The sequence below is a fragment of the Rhinoderma darwinii genome, chromosome 1 (assembly GCF_050947455.1).
Source record: "Rhinoderma darwinii isolate aRhiDar2 chromosome 1, aRhiDar2.hap1, whole genome shotgun sequence".
NCBI lineage: Eukaryota > Metazoa > Chordata > Amphibia > Anura > Rhinodermatidae > Rhinoderma > Rhinoderma darwinii.
The window spans coordinates 434,291,088-434,308,712 of NC_134687.1; the positions used below are offsets into that span (position 1 = coordinate 434,291,088).

The 17,625-nt window shown below is 39.8% G+C and overlaps 1 protein-coding gene across 1 annotated transcript in view; it reads left to right on the forward strand.

Annotated features, from left to right (window-relative positions):
* Positions 1-17,625, forward strand: part of SEZ6L (seizure related 6 homolog like) — a 546,424-nt gene that overhangs the window by 437,386 nt on the left and 91,413 nt on the right. The window contains exons 9-10 of the mRNA XM_075830799.1: positions 6,730-6,924; positions 9,082-9,220. Coding sequence (XP_075686914.1) covers positions 6,730-6,924; positions 9,082-9,220 — 334 coding nt within the window. The remainder of the gene's footprint in view (positions 1-6,729; positions 6,925-9,081; positions 9,221-17,625) is intronic.

A 17,625-nucleotide genomic window follows, 5' to 3' on the forward strand; every position in this document is an offset into this window, starting at 1 on the left:
ATAACGGCAATGAACTTTTTATAGCATCGGCTAGTGAGGGATAAGTAAAGTTCAATGGGTGAAATTCTGGTGACCGGTTCCCTTTAAATACCTAGTCTAGATCTTGAAAATGCTAAGGGGAGATATTGCACACGAAAAAGTGTGTGTAGCGCAAAACGGCTGTAGGTTCATTCCACACCATACAGACCAAGATCTTGATTAATAAAGAAGTTTTATTTCCGCAAACGGTGAGTGGCTCGATTTTTCTACCTTCTATAATTACACTTCAGCATGCTGTACTTGTCGATGAGCACCCTGTGGGCAAAATAAAAAAGCAGACTCTATATCATATGCCGGAAAGGATCTCCACGCAGGTGTAACATTGTCGGAATTTGGCCAGTGCCAGCCCTCTTCCTCCTTCACCTTTTTGTTATTGCACAAAATGCGCCAGAATTGTGGCATAAATTGCAGAAATGTGACATACATGGCGAGTAACAAATTTATTATGGGTTTTAGAGATTTAGGGCGGGTTCACACATGGCGGAATTCCACTTAAATTCCGCTGCGGACACTCCGCAGCGTTAATCCGCAGCGGAGCCGTTTCTCCATTGACTTTCACTTTAATTTAGCAGTGTTCGTTTACACGATGCGTACAATTCCGCTGCGGAGCATAGGCTGCGGAGCGGAATTTGGTGTCCGCAGCATGCTCTGTCTGTTGCGGAGCAGTGGCGGACTCATGGCGGAATTTCTCCATTGACTTCAATGGAGATTCTAAGTTCCGCAATGAAGTCCGCAGCTGTCATGCACATGTTATGTGTGCTGCGGATGCGTCTTGCTTTTTTAACTTGACATTTCTTCATTCTGGCTGGACCTAGGTATTTCTAGGTCTACAGCCAGACTGAGGAAGTCAATGGGGCTCCCGTAATGACGGGAGCGTTGCTAGGAGACGTCTGTAAATAGTCACTGTCCAGGGTGCTGAAAGAGTTAAGCGATCGGCAGTAACTGTTTCTGCACCCGGGACAGTGACTACCGATCCCAATATACATGTATCTGTAAAAAAACATATAAGTTCATACTTACCGAGAACTCCCTTCGTCTGTCTCCAGTCCGGCCTCCCAGGATGACGTTTCAGTGTAAGTGACGGCTGCAGCCAATCACAGGCCAAGCACAGGCTGCAGCGGTCACATGGACTGGCGCGTCATCCAGGGAGGTCGGGCTGGATGCCGAAAGAGGGACGCGTCACCAAGACAACGGCCGGTAAGTATGAAAATCGTTTACTTTCACTAGGGAAAGTGCTGTCCCTTCTCTCTATCCTGCACTGATAGGGAGAAGGGAAGCACTTTTCCCGCAGTCTGCAGCAGCTAGTCCGCATCAATGTACTGCACATTTTGTGCAGATCCGCTGCAGAATCTGCAACGCAGATTCTGTGCGGCATCGATGCGGACAGTTGCGGAGGAATTCCGCCATGTGTGGTCATGCCCTTATTTGCATCTTCCTAGTCTTGACTTGAAAGTGTCTAAAAAATGGGAGGTCTAAGAGGAGTCACAAAATGAACCTGATTTATTAACGGCTAACTATTATACATATTTTACCAATACATAATAATGTTTAGACTAAAATTTTAGTATGTAAACTTTATTCATTGCAAAACTTTTATAGAGTTTTACATGCTTAAACCAAAGTGTAGTTCTAAGAAAATTTGACTTTTATTAAAGGGGTTTTCCGGAAGTAAAAAAATACATTCATTTAAATTAAGCAATGAAAAATATATAACTTTGCAATGTACTTACGTTTCATCAGATGGCTGTAGCGTCGTATATCCTCTTCCGTCACCGCCCCCTTAGTAATGCAAAATCTGCACTTCCTGTGCAGACCCGTCCATTTGGTCTGCTACCTTGCTTCCGGTTTCCGGCTTTCAAAATGTACGGTTACGTCACAAATGACGTAACCGTACCACGTGCTTCTCTATCTGATTAGAGCATGCGTGGTTAACACACTCCACCGCGCATGCTCTGTGAAATTATGTGGCCGCGTCTTCAGCGGCCGTGTATATTACACTGCGCATGCGCAAGGTTGAAGGTGTATAACGTTAGTGTCCTAGTGGATACGTGTAATAAATATTTATTCATCCTCAGTGTGGTTAGTATAAAGTTCTAGGATCAGATTTTAGGTTGATTTATATAAGGGATCAATTAGCGACGGAATATGAAGTTGCGGGAATAACGGCCGTTTCGGCCGTCTTCCCGACAGATGCAGGAGCTGTGACAGCTGCTGTCTCGTACAGCAGGTGCCGCAGCTCCTACAGCGGGGACCGATCGCTGTGTCCCCGCTGTTTAACCCCTTAAAAGCCGCGTTCAATAGAGATCGCGGCTTTTTAGGGGTTAAGTTACCATCGCCGGCCTGCTACACGATAGCGGCCGGCGATGGTTACTATGGCAACCGGACACCAAACAATGGCGTCCGGCTATGCCATCGACGGAAGCCTAGTGGGTCCTGACAAAGTCAGGACCCACTATGCTTGCTGTCAGTGAGTAGCTGACAGTTCTAATACACTGCACTACGCATGTAGTGCAGTGTATTAGAATAGTGATCAGTTAAATAGCGATCAGTTAAAAAAAGATGTGTAAAAATAAGAAAATAAAAGTTTTAAAAGTGAAAAAATCCCCTTTTTTTCCCTTATCAGTCCTTTATTATTAATAAAAATATATAAATAAATAAACTATACATAATTGGTATCGCCGCGTCCGTAACGGCCTGAACTACAAAATGATGTCTTTATTTATCCCGCACGGTGAACGCCGTAAAAGAAAATAATAATAAACCGTACCTAAATCACAATTGTTTGGTCACTTCACCTCCCCAAAAATTTATTAAAAATAGATCAAAAAGTCGCATGTACCTAAAAATGGCAATGATTGAAACTACAGGTCGTTACGCAAAAAATAAGTCCTCGCACGGCTTTATTTATGGAAAAATAAAAAAGTTATGGCGCTTAGAATAAGGTAACACAAAAAGTGAATGATTGTTTACAAAACGTATTTTATTGTGCAAACGCCATAAAAAAAACTCTAAACATCTGGTATCGCCGTAAGGCCGGGTTTACACGAGCGTGTGCGTTTTTCGCAAGCAAAAAACGCGGCGTTTTGCGTGCGCAAAAGGCACTTAACAGCTCCGTGTGTCAGCCCTTTATGATGCGCGGCTGCGTGGTTTTCGCGCAGCCGCCATCATTATGACACTCCGTTTGGATGTTTGTAAACAGAAAAGAACGTGGTGCTTTTCTGTTTTCATTCATCCTTTACATTGCTGTTGCGCGAATCACGCTTGTCCCACGGAATTGCTTCCGTGTGACATGCGTGGTTTTCACACACCCATTGACTTCAATGGGTGCGTGATGAGCGAACAGCGCACAAATATAGGACGTTGTGCGTTTCACGGAGCGGACATACGCTGCGTGAAAATTACGCACCTGTCTGCACGGCCCCATAGACTAACATAGGTCCCTGCGACGCGCGTTGCACGGACGTATAACACGCTCGTGTAAATGAGCCCTAATCGTATCGCCCCATAGAATAAAGTGAATATGTCATTTATAGCGCACGGTGAACGCTGTAACAAAAATAGAATAAAAAAACAATACTAGAATTGCTGTTTTTTAGTCACCACGCCACCTAAAAATAGAATAAAAACGGATCAAAAAGCCGCATGCACCCCAAGAAAACTACAATGAATTCCTCAAGGGGTCTAGTTTCCAAAATGGGGTCACCTTTTGGGGGTTTCCACTGTTTTGGTACCACAAGACCTCTTCAAACCGTTTAACCCCTTAATGACCAGGCCATTTTGCGTGTTAATGACCTTTGGATTATTGTTTGTTTCTTCACGGTCGCATTCCAAGAGTCAAAACTTTTTTTTTATTCTGTGGACATAGCCGTAATAAGGGATGTTTTTTTGCAGGACGAGTTGTATTTTGTAATTGTACCATTTTTAGATGCTTATAATATATCGATTAACTTTTATTAACTTTATTTTCGGAGAGTATTGAAAATAAACCACTATTCCAGCATTGATTTTCACGTTATAAGTTTACGCTGTTTACTGTGCAGCGTAAATAACATGTTAACTTTATTCTATGGGTCGGCACGATTACGGGGATACCAAATATATGTAAGGTTTTATGTTTTTTCTACGTTTGCACAATAAAAAGCCTTTTAGAAAAAAATTACTTGTTTTTGCATCGCCGCATTCCAAGAGACGTAACGTTTTTATTTTTCCGTCGATGTGTCCGTATGTGGGCTTGATTTTTGCGGGACAATGTGTAGTTTTCATTAGTACTATTTTGGGGTACATAAGACTTATAGATTAATTTTTATTTAATTTTTTATGGGGGGAATGGGAGAAAAGAGCGAATTTTGCCGTTGTTTTTTTGCGGTTTTTTTGGACGCCGTTCATCCGGCGGTTTAATTAATGTGTTCATTTTATTGTTCGAGTAGTTACGATCGCGGGGATACCATATATGTGTATGTGTGATTTGTTTTGACACTTTTACTAAATAAAACCACTTTTTGGGCAAAAAAAGTAGTTTTATTTGATTTTCACTGTAATTTTTTTATTTATTTTTTTCACCAACTTTATTTAACTGATTGACATTTTTTTTTTTTAGTCCCACCCGGGGACTTCACTATGCGATGTGCTGATCGTATATATAATGCTTTGGTATACTTAGTATACCAAAGCATTATTGCCTGTCAGTGTAAAACTGACAGGCAATCTGTTAGGTCATGCCGGAGGCATCGCCTAACAGGCAGATGCTGAAGACAGACCTGGGGGTCTTTGTTAGACCCCCACTGCCATGGAAACCCGACGGCGACCCGCGATTTCTTTGCGGGGGCGCCGATGGGGGGACAGAGGGAGCTCCCTCCCTCTGTCAAACACATTAGATGCCGCTGTCACTATTGACAGCGGCATTTAATGAGTTAAACTGCCAGAATCGGAGCGCGCTTCGATTCCCGCAGTTGCAGCAGGAGCCATTCTGTGTATAACAGCCGTGCTCCTACCGCTGATCGCGTGGGTACAGTGACAGTGCCCGCACGATTACAGGACGGATATATCCGTCCTCCTGCGCGAACTAGCTGCTGCTGAGGACGGATATATCCGCCCTTCGGCGTTAAGAGGTTAAAAACGCAGATATCCAGTGATTTCAGCTTGTGCTATCAGTAATAGAATGAGAGCACCAAAATGAAGACTGAGATTGCAGAAGTTAGTAGAGCTGGGTGTAGTAGGCGGAGCAAGTGCACTGCTGCATGCACATTGCATGCTGGGACTAGAGCAGTGCATGCAGGGAGGAGAAACACAGGAAGAGAAGAGGAATGAACTTACTGAGCAAAACAAACCTCTCAAGGTAAACAATAGGGAGTAATGTTACTAAAACCATTTATTATCAAGAAAAAGATAGTCAGAGTGCACTAATATATTAATAGAGGAACATTGCATTGATTTAAAAAAAAAAAAAAAGGATTGGAAAACTCCTTTAATAAAGCTGTTTTCGATTTAGAAAACTCATTTTCATTTAAACTTATTACAGAATTCTGAGTTAATAAAGGGGGTCTCCTTATACAGGATGCTCATCTCATGGTCAGAGTGGAGAGTGGCTACAAAGAGCATCTCTCTCGGCTGCCCTGCATTACTCAGTCAAACCACTGATATGAATGGGTACCATGTAATGCTTAATTTCCCCTGTGGCGGCACTGCAGAGAAATTGAACACCTACTGTCAGCAAGGGAATGTGATCAGCTTATTGTTAAGGGACTCGTCTACAAGTAGGGATTTGACCAAAATGAACAACTCCTTTAAACACACACTGACTATAGTAATTGACAAGCACCTGTATTAATGTTGTATTGCTGAGCAGATGTAATACATTAATCATAATCCTTTACTATTACTTTAGATCTAATATTCCTGGGTGCACTACAGTTCATTACAATGCAATGAATTATCACAAGATAAATGAAAGCTTTAACACATTCTGACATAGGGCAATTTTTACATAGAATATTAATAAATAGCAATGTATTTCTTCCACTCTGAGAAAAATCTACATTAATCTTGCAAATTCCTGCAGCTCATGTGAAGTATTAAAAAATCTGATGAACATCCTTGTTACTAAGAACAATCTGAGCAAGTTATTGCCAGCGCTTGGACCTTCTTAAGTAGAGATTAAGAACATCTTGCTGAGAAATGGAAAGATCAGGCAGTGATGTTATTACCATTCTAAGCAAGTGTAAAACCAGATAAAAATAATTTGTATTATTAATATTTGTGTGATGAATGGTAAAGTGTATTTGGCTTTGGTTCTTTGGCAGCCAGGCTATTAGACAGTGGTTTCCCTGCCCCCAGCAAAGATTGTGGGGCTAAAAGAGTGATGAAAATGTTGCTAGGAGGGGTTGTCGCTTCCTTTCCGCCCTACTACAGTGAATGGAAGCTACAAGTACAATTTGCCCATCAATTAGATAAAAAAAAATGTGCTTTGTGAGTGCGTGAATAACGCATGCCACTCGCAAAGCACACTGATGCATACGCAACACACATGGACCAGATTTACGCGCGTTTTTCACGCGCGTGTATCTGATACGCTCGTATGAATGTAGCCTTAGTGAAATTGTTCTATGACTTATTTTGATTTTCTGAATAGAAATCACTTGGTAAATATTTTCTTTAACACAATGACAATAATTGTCTTTCATTCACTTAAAGCCTTTGAAAGAGGACACTGCTATGAACCGTATATACAAAATGGCAACTTCACAACAACAGACCCCACATACAGTATGGGAACCGTGATTGAGTTTTCTTGTGACCCTGGCCACTCTCTGGAACAAGGACCATCTATCATAGAGTGTATAAATATGAAAGACCCGTACTGGAATGATACAGAACCTCTCTGCAGAGGTAAGACCGCCATTGTCACCTTCTACTATATGATCTAAACTGTACAGTATATAACTCAGTCTCATAGTGACCATATAAACTTTTCATACTGTTATTCTCTACTGGGTACCTGATTGTATGTATAATAAAAATCACTGATATTTCTGTTATACAATAAAGTATCTGGCGGGCAGTGTTCTCAGATGAGCGCTCACCTACACTCAAGGTTCCTTCAGATGGCTCTGTGCTCTCCAATTTAACACATTTCTCCTCTGTAAATATATTTAGCAACAGGTTTTTTTACACTCAAAACCCAATATACTACATATAAAGTGTCTCTTAGTTGTTTACAACAGTTTAATAATTTAATAGAAAAGGAAAAGCATGTAGCCTGGTAGGTTTTGTACAGATGGAGAACTCCTGTGACTTCTAATAGTCTTATAATTTACAGTAGGGCAGGCATTATTCTATATACAGTTAGGTCCAGACTTATTTGGACAGCGACACAATCCTCATGATTTGGGCTCTTCATGCCACTACATTGGATTTGAAATGAAACAACTGAGATGCAATTGAAGTTTAGACTTTGAGGTTTAATTCAAGGGGTTGAACAAAAATATCCTGTGAAACGTTTAGGAATTGCAACAATTTTTCTACACATCCTCCTCATTTCAGTGGCTCAAAAGTAATTGGACAAATTAACATTACCATAAATAAAATGTTTTTTTTTTAATACTTTGTAGAGAATCCTTTGCAGCCAATGACGGCATGAAGTCTGGAACCCATGTACATCACCAAACGCTAGGTTTCCTCCTTTGTGATGCTTTGCCCGGCCTTTACTGCAGCTGTCTTCAGTTATTGGTTGTTTGTGGGTCTTTCTGCCTTAAGTTTTATCTTAAGAAAGTGAAATGCATGCTCGATCAGGTTGAGATCTGGTAATTGACTTGGCATTGCAGAATGTTCCACTTCTTTTCCTTAAAAAACTCCTGGGTGGCTTTCGCAGTATGTTTTGGGTCATTGTCCATCTGTACTGTGAAGCGACGTCCAATCAACTTTGCTGCATTTGCTTGAATCTGTGCAGAAAGTAAATCCCTGAACACTTCAGAATTCATCCGGCTGCTTCTGTCTTCAGTCACATCATCAATAAACACTAGTGACTCAGTGCCTTTGGCAGCCATGCATGCCCATGCCATCACACTGCCTCCACCATGTTTTACAGAGGATGTGGTGTGCTTCAGATCATGAGCCGTTCCAAGCCTTCTCCATACTTTCTTCCTCCCATCATTCTGTTACAGGTTGATCTTCGTTTCATCTGTCGAAAGAATGCTGTTCCAGAACTGTGCTGGCTTATTTACATGTTGTTTGGCAAAGTGTAATCTGGCCTTTCTATATTTGAGGCTGATTAATGGGTTGCACCTTTTGGTGAACCCTCTGTATTTGCTCTCATGAAGTCTTCTCTTTATGGTAGACGTAGATACTGATACACCTACTTCCAGGAGGGTGTTCTTCACTTGGGTAGATGTTTTGAAGGGGTTTTTCTTCTCCGTGGAAAGGATTCTGCGATTATCCACAACTATTATCTTCCATGGACTTCCATGCCTTTTGGAGTTCACGAGATCACCAGTGCACACTTTTTGTTCAAGAATGTACCAAACTGTTGATTTGGCCACTCCTAACATTTGTGCTATCTCCCTGATGGATTTCTTCATTTTTTTCAGCCTAACGATGGTCAGTTTCACTTGCATTGAGAGCTCCTTTGATCTCATGTTGTGGGTTCACAGCAACAGCTTCCAAATGCAAATGCCACACCTGGAATCAACTCCAGACCTTTTACCTGCCTAATTGATGATGGATTAACGAGGGAATAGCCCATGCAGCCCACTAAATAGCTTTTGAGATAATTGTCCAATTACCTTTGGTCCCTTGAAAAAGAGGCATCTACATATTAAAGAGCTGTAACTCCCAAACCCTTCCTCAAATTAGGATGTCAATGCCCTCAAATTAAAGCTGAGAGTCTGCAATTTAAGCCCATATTGATTATATAACTGTATATTCAATATGTTTTGGTAAACAGCTAATATGTCAAAACTTGTGTCACTGTCCAAATAATTCTGGACCTAACTGTATACAGGTCTGCATCTCTGGTTATTTTTATCATATTTTTTTTTCTTCATCCAGCAATGTGTGGTGGTGAGTTGTCTACCCCTGCTGGGGTTATATTGTCACCAAACTGGCCTGATCTATATACAGAAGGAGAAGACTGTATATGGCGAATCCATGTGGGAGATGATAGAAGAATATTCCTTGATATCCAGTTGTAAGTACTAGAATTTAATGTTAAAACAAATGTTCCACTGCTGATGAATATAGCGCAAGTTGCACTGTGGAGAATGGCGCAAATCTCAGAAAGTACGCCAGTTTTAATAAAACAAAATTTGTATATTAAGAAGTTGCAAAGCTGCGTAACATAATACAAGTCTTCACTCATTTCATATGTGACACCTTGTTCTTGTCTAAAATTCTTGAAATTATCTGAAATATCGCATGTTCAGCCTGTACAAGTAGAAAGGAACGCTGAAGGCAAGAAAGCCATGATCATATTAGAATTAAATGTTCTAATGTCCCATGACTTATGGGATAATGGGATTGAAATATACCAGAGAAATTTGCTCAAAGATGAGAGATTTACTAGAGAGTATTCAATGATGCACTACACTCCGTTTTTGCACAGTGGTTATCTGCTATTTATGAATGCCCCTGTCTCTGTTCTACCAACGTATGTTCTTAGCCTAGGTGCAATGTATTGGATAGGTCTACCAGACAGGGGTTATCTTGATGAGACAACCGCTTTAAGTATTTTTTTCAAAAAAGGGAGGCCTAATTCTTTGGGTGTAAGAATAATTTATTAGTATTATGTTTTATTACGCAACAAGTGTTTAACAAAAACAGTAGCATCAGCAACAGTAGAAATATTAGTTGTAGTAGTAGCAATAACAGAAAAATTAGAGATAGCCTTGGTAAACACGTAGATAACTGAGTTTAGGCAAAAAGATTCATAATGCAGATCAATGTCAACAAAATATATTAGTTATGTAACCAACATTATATTAAACCTTTAACCCCCAATGGGTGATGTATTTACAATAGAGGCAGCGGCAGGGCCACTCTCCCTGTTGGTCCCAGTGATGATGTGACATTGATGCTGGGTCTGCCTAGACACACATAAACTAGTATAGAAAACCCATTACATGGGTTTGCTAGCAAAATGAATAAGTATTTATAATTGAGCTCTGTGAGATAATGTAGTAGATGTTACCTGCAGTCCTATATAACACCACAGATAACACAGTGCTAACTCTCTGAGTACAGATAATGTAGTAGATGTTACCTGCAGTCCTATGTAACACCACAGATAACACACAGTGATAACTCTCTGAGTACAGATAATGTAGTAGACGTTACCTGCAGTCCTATGTAACACCACAGATAACACAGTGATAACTCTCTGAGTACAGATAATGTAGTAGACGTTACCTGCAGTCCTATGTAACACCACAGATAACACAGTGATAACTCTCTGAGTATAGATAATGTAGTAGATGTTACCTGCAGTCCTATATAACACCACAGATAACACAGTGCTAACTCTCTGAGTACAGATAATGTAGTAGATGTTACCTGCAGTCCTATGTAACACCACAGATAACACACAGTGATAACTCTCTGAGTACAGATAATGTAGTAGACGTTACCTGCAGTCCTATGTAACACCACAGATAACACAGTGATAACTCTCTGAGTATAGATAATGTAGTTATGTTACCTGCAGTCCTATGTAACACCACAGATAACACAGTGATAACTCTCTGAGTACAGATAATGTAGTAGACGTTACCTGCAGTCCTATGTAACACCACAGATAACACAGTGATAACTCTCTGAGTACAGATAATGTAGTAGACGTTACCTGCAGTCCTATGTAACACCACAGATAACACAGTGATAACTCTCTGAGTATAGATAATGTAGTTATGTTACCTGCAGTCCTATGTAACACCACAGATAACACAGTGATAACTCTCTGAGTATAGATAATGTAGTAGTGTTACGTGCAGTCCTATGTAACACCACAGATAAGACAGTGATAACTCTCTGACTACAGATCATGTAGATGTTACCTGCAGTCCTATGTAACACCACAGATAACACAGCGATAACTCTGAATACAGATAATGTAGATGTTACCTGCAGTCCTATGTAACACCACAGATAACACAGCGATAACTCTGCAGTCCTTTTTTTTTCAAACAAGTGATGGAGCACTGTAATTTTATTCATATTTACAATATTCCAAAACATTTTAGATACATTACAATAGCATAAAAATGCTCTCAAATATCTCCTCTAAACCCACATCTCAAGACCCCCACAGATGGACCAAAAAAAGAGAGAAAGAGAGGGAAGAGAGGAATGAAACAGAAAAATAAATAAATAAGACCATAATTACACTATACATGGTGAAACATATCAGTTATTTCCAGACTAAGAGACTGAGTCCATCATGGAATAGCCATCCACATCATTTTCTAACAGTTTGTTGAAAACGTAGTATTCCACTATCCACTAAACACGCTTCATAGGTATAGCATTGATTCACTTTGGCAATTACCATCTGAATAGCCATAATTTTATCTCCTTTCCAGTTTGAGGCTATTAATGATCTTGCAGAAATTAAGATCTGGTTAGCTTTCCATCTGCACTCTAAAGGAATACCTTCAAAAAATATATTTAAAATCCCCACCTCAGGTGAAGGTGATATAACTCGCCTACAAATTTGGAAATGTTTAATTTTGGGACAATCCCACCACATATGTTTTAAGTTTGCTAATACGTTACATTTTCTCCAACACATGCCCAAGTATTCTGGGTACATCTTTTCTTTTTTTGTTTCAATGGGGACAAATGCCACCTTGGTTGAGTCTTTTTTGTGGCTTCTATATGATTAATACAGAGAGAGTATTTATTATCTTGTTTTATTGCTTGTGTAGAAAAAAAGGTAGAAACGTCAAAGAAAAAAATCGCCTATTACAAATGAATCATCCATACTATAACAAATTCATATCTTGGAAATAAAAAAAAATTGTTGCATTTTTTCTTACATTGATTCCTATATTCATCTTTACACTTGAGTGCTCGGGTTGTTTTTTTCTACACAAGTTGTGGGGTATCCAAACCCGAGCTCTTATAGCACCTGAACAGTCCATTTCCAGAAGTGCAGTCCATCGTTTCCTCTCTATAATTGTTTTATTGCTTGACGCCAAACTCTCAATGGATAGCTATTATCGAACTCCTTTTCCCAGCTCAACATAAAGGTAAGCTTCTCTTTGGCTCTGGAGTTGATGATATCGCTATAAATAAGCGAAATACCTCCTTTAATTTTCTGACCCGAGTGAAGGTAACCACTATACCCACGAGGTGTGCCACCTACTGGATTTATTTTTTTAATTAGCCCCAAGCCCTTTAGAAGAGAGTTAAGTCTCTGATAGGAAAAGATCTGTGGATTTGGTATATTTTATACTTTCTTCGGTTGCACAAATGTCTTAATTTTACCTCCTTCATATATTTCCCCCAAGGATTGTATTCCATGTTGTTCCCAGAACTGGAAATTGAAGTCTGCTAGAACTTATTTTAAGTGGTATAATTGAATATCTTTCAATTCGATCTTTAAACCCATTTCTTTTAGGGATACTTATTCCACATTTTTAGAGCAATTTAAGTTGATTCTAAACCAGTCTCAATCTTTTTCGTTTTATCCAACCAATAGTTTAAAAGCATTCCTTTAAATGAGAATTTTTTTTTAACTGCATCCATTAAATCTGAACCCACGGTTCACCAGTATATTCAAGCCAGTAATATTTAGTAATGCTGCTATTTGATAAGCCCCTATATCTGGTACCCCCATACCACCTCTATTCATATGACTAAACATAATGTGACTTGAAATTCTTGCCCGTTTATATCCCCAGATAAAGGACTTGTGAGTTTAATTCCGTAGTTAAAGATTTAGGAAAGAACAGCGGAATACATCTAAATGCGTATAGTATTAGGGGTAATATATTCATCTTAATTATATTAATTCTTGCTATCCATGAGAGACTAACTCTCTTATATTTAATTAATTCCTCTGAAATCTTTTTGTTTTAACTTGGTTATGTTATATATTATAGTAGCTTTCAATTAATATGAAATAAAAATTCATAAATAAATAAATCCCTTATCTGTCCATCTATAATTATATTTATTTTCCAAAGAGGTCTTAAGGTCACCAGGGCAATTTATTCCCAAAACTTGGCATTTGTTGTCACTTAATTTATAGTAGGAAACCTGCGAAAATTCGTCTATAGCTTTCTTTAGAGCTCTAAAAGAGCCTTCATGGTCCGAACAAGTTACAATAATATCATCAGCATAGAGTCCTACTTTAAATTCTGATGTTCCACTGTTAATTCCATGGATCTCCACATTTTGTCCTATTATTTGAGCAAGAGGCTCAAGAATGAGATGTAAAATCAGATGGGAAAGGGGGCATCTCTGACTGGTTCCGTTCGTAATAATAATTGATGTAAATCCTGAATTAGATACTATTGCATTGGGCTGAGTATAAAGAGACAATACTGCCCTTAGAAAAAAGCCACCAAAACCATATTTTCTCAGCGTTGCTTGAAGAAATCCCCAGTGCACTCTATCAAAAGCTTTTTCAGCATCTAAGGAGATGAGTGCACTGGGCATTCGCAAGCAACTAGCAACCTCTATCAGATCAACCCCCTCCTGGTTGCATCACGTGTTTGTCTATTCGGCATAAATCCGACTTGATCTCTCGCTATTAGAGTATGTATTATTGACCGAAGTCTCTCAGCCATAATTGATGCAAATATTTTTATATATCCATTCAGAAGAGATATCGGTCTGTAGCTTCCCGGCAATATAGTATCTTTACCTGTTTTATATATAGTCACAATCTTAGCAGCTAGCATTTCTCTAGGAGGAAGTCCTTCTGTTCCAAATGAATTAAAGAGGGCAACCAGATATGGGACAGGCTGATCAACGCATTCTTTATAATATTCATTAATAAACCCGTCTGGTCCCTGCGCTTTACACGTGGCTAAAGATATAATTGCTTTCCGGACTTCTCCTAATGTAAATTCTTTATTCAATTTCATAAGTTGCTCTGCATTTATTGTGGGTAAATTTATCTTTTTTAGATAAGACCCGATTAAATCTTGTGTAGGATGTTCTAATTGGGTGTCGTCTTTTATATTGTAGAGATCTTTATAATAATCCGCAAATATATTCATTATAGTCTTTGGGTTGTATGTTATATTACCTTTCTCATCTACTAGCTTAGTTATTGCTCTGGAAACGTTTTGATTCTTAGCTCGGAGACTTAATAGGCGACTTGCCTTATCTCCCATTGCATAATGGTGGGCTTTAACATATCTTAAATTGTGACAGTATTCCCAGATTAAGGATTTTTGGATATTTCTGCGAACTTCTTCTATTTGACATAGCGTATTATCCAATGGTTCTTCCTTATGTTTTTTTTTTCAGAATTGTTAATTCATTCATCAAACGACTCAGTTCTGTATCCTCAGATTTTTAACATTTTGCCTGTAGTCCACTGCAGATACCTCTGATGACAGCTTTATGGGCCGTCCACAGAGTTGCCTTCGAGACCTCTTCATTATCATTAATATCAAAATATTCTCTCAAGGCAGATTTTATTTCCTTTTTGTGTCTAAATATATTTCGGGGGATCAATTTCCAGGAGTGGTGGATGTCTGACGTGTGACGTGTGAGGGTGGGTGATGTCTGACGTGTGAGGTGCACGTGAGTTCCGGTCACCGGGTGGAGAGGAGGAGAGACGCGCTCCAGCTAGGGAGCATGCTGGAATGGTTGGACATGCAGGGAATGTCTGCTGCTTGTAACCTCTAGCAATCGGATGGAATAACTCAGATCAGTGACACGACTGCTTCAACGATTGTCTATGCAACTGTACGGGAGTAGATAGATGAGGTTGCAGCCGGCAGAAGTAACCATTAATAACAGTCAGATAGCTACTGACAGCCACTACCTTCCATATCGCTCCCACCGCTATACGGAAACAGATGTAAGAGATGGACTGCATATCCATATATTTCCCTGACAGTGGCAGCTATTTTCCAGGGGATCACTGAGGAGAATGCCTGAAGGTGAAGCATAAAGCTTCAAGTGGCATGAAGTGGCAAACTACAAGAGGCTGGAAATCTGTGTATTGGGGGCTAGTCAGGTTGGCATGCGTTAAGATATATGGGACGGCTGGTTAGCTTATTCCTACCTACCTTCCAAGTATTAATTACCCTCATTACCCTTATTACTATCTACAACTTACTGCTGGAAAAAAAAAAAAAGGGTGACAATTATAGAGCTAGTACTTGCTACTGAGAGCTCTATATCACCGTGGGTTTGTTCTCTCTGAGTGAGCTCCTTTAACTCTGCTATATATGAAACTATGGTGGGCATTGCTATGTTACAGCCTCTTCTGAACTGAAACGTGCAAAGAGGAATGTGAAGTAAGGGGGAGCTGACCCACACACACACATTAAACATTTTGTTTTATACTCCAAGGAAAGGGGGAACTGATGAACTGCTGCTGAAATGAGGCAGTTTAGAGAATGAGCTAACTGCTGTATAACTTGTCAAACAAAGTCACATTTTAAAAACAAGTCAGCTGCTAATACTATAGCGGAATCTGCCAGTTCAACTACAGGTATCCCACAATAGTAACCAATCCAAAGTACAAAACCCTCTGTTCATCTTGGGTAATAGTATGGGGAAGAAAAACACAAGGTCTACAAGGAAGATGACAGACTATTATCTGGGAGAAGGTGAATCGCAAGCCAGCGATACTTCGTCTGCATCGCCAGATAGACAATTACAAAAACCTACTAGCCCCCTAAGCCCTTCTAACACAACACCACTAAAACAAGCTGCTGATGGGAATCCCACAGAGAGACTCATGGAAAGGCTATTTGAAAATTTCAGGATAACATTACAGCAGGACTTCAAGGATATAATCCAGGACATGAAGAGGGATATTACAGGCTTAGGTGATCGCACCACTAGACTTGAGGAACAATAACAAAAAACTACAACGCCCTCTTAGATCATTCATGCCAACTAGAAAAAGAACTGGAGTCCTGTAAAATGAAATGAAAGGATCTAGAGGACAGATCTCGGCGTAATAACATACGCATACGTGGAATATCGGAATCAGTTAAAGATGATCAGCTGGTCAGATTCATATGGGAGCTTATGTTAGCAGTTCTCCCAGAGTCCATTGACCTAGATCTAAAAATAGACCGGGCCCACAGATTACGGAAATCTAATAGAGCTCCAAATGAGGCACCCAGAGATATTATTGTGAAGATTAATTTCTTTCACATTAAAGATGAATTCAAGAGGGCTTATGGGGCAAATTTAAAGGTATAAACCCATTGCAGGATATCTCTCCTGCAACGCTATTAAAAAGGCGTGAATATAGAGAAGTTACAGACGCTCTGCAGGCACATAATATTCGCTACCAATGGGGCTTCCCTGTACGTTTGATGGTGACTAAAGGTGGCAATATGTTTACCTATTCGGATGTAAATACAGCAAGGGCTCAATTCGTCACCTGGGGGCTCTTGGCAGAAGTTTCCCAGACTTCAAAAGCACCCAAATATCCAATTAGAATCCCTCAGGACTGGCAGCAAGTCTGAAAGGACTTGACTTCTACGTGGCATTCTATTCCCTCCTTTTTTTATTTCCTCCCCTCCCCTTCCTCACCGTATATAGGTCGAAGAGTGAGCTCCTGGAACGTCTGAACGTCTGAACGTCTAACCACAAAAAGTTTAGGACTCAAGCCTGGTGGGTGTTTTCTTGGGATGTGATACATACGTACCATTGGGGTGTGTTTGTGCGCTTACTGAGGGACGTCTGGAAATGCGGAGCTGTTTTCAAGGGAGGGCAGCTCCTGGGTTTCACCCATTTTTTTTAATCGGTAGGTCGTGTGAACGTACCCTTACGTTCTCTTCTTTTGTATGCCCATACTTTTTGTTCCCTTTTTGTTGTTTTTTTTGTTTTGTTTTTTCCCTTTTTCCATTCTTCTTTCTGTTTGCCATGTCATTAAAAGAGCGGATAGTCTCGCAGTGGAGCATTAGTTATTCAATGAAACCATGCCCTCTCCACCCGATGGGCACCCACCTGACATCATGAGCCCAGCAATATATGGGCACTGTGAGGACACTATTCCTTGACAAGGAGCAGAGTAATCCTCATAGGATAGCATGTATAATGGTATATATTAGAATTCATTTTTTTGAATATATATATACTGTATACAGTGAAGGAAATAAGTATTTGATCCCTTGCTGATTTCGTAAGTTTGGCCACTGTCAAAGACATGAACAGTCTAGAATTTTTAGGCTAGGTTAATTTTACCAGTGAGAGATAGATTATATTTAAAAAAAAACAGAAAATCACATTGTCAAAATTATATATATTTATTTGCATTGTGCACAGAGAAATAAGTATTTGATCCCTTTGGCAAACAAGACTTAATACTTGGTGGCAAAACCCTTGTTGGCAAGCACAGCAGTCAGACGTTTTTTGTAGTTGATGATGAGATTTGCACACATGTTAGATGGA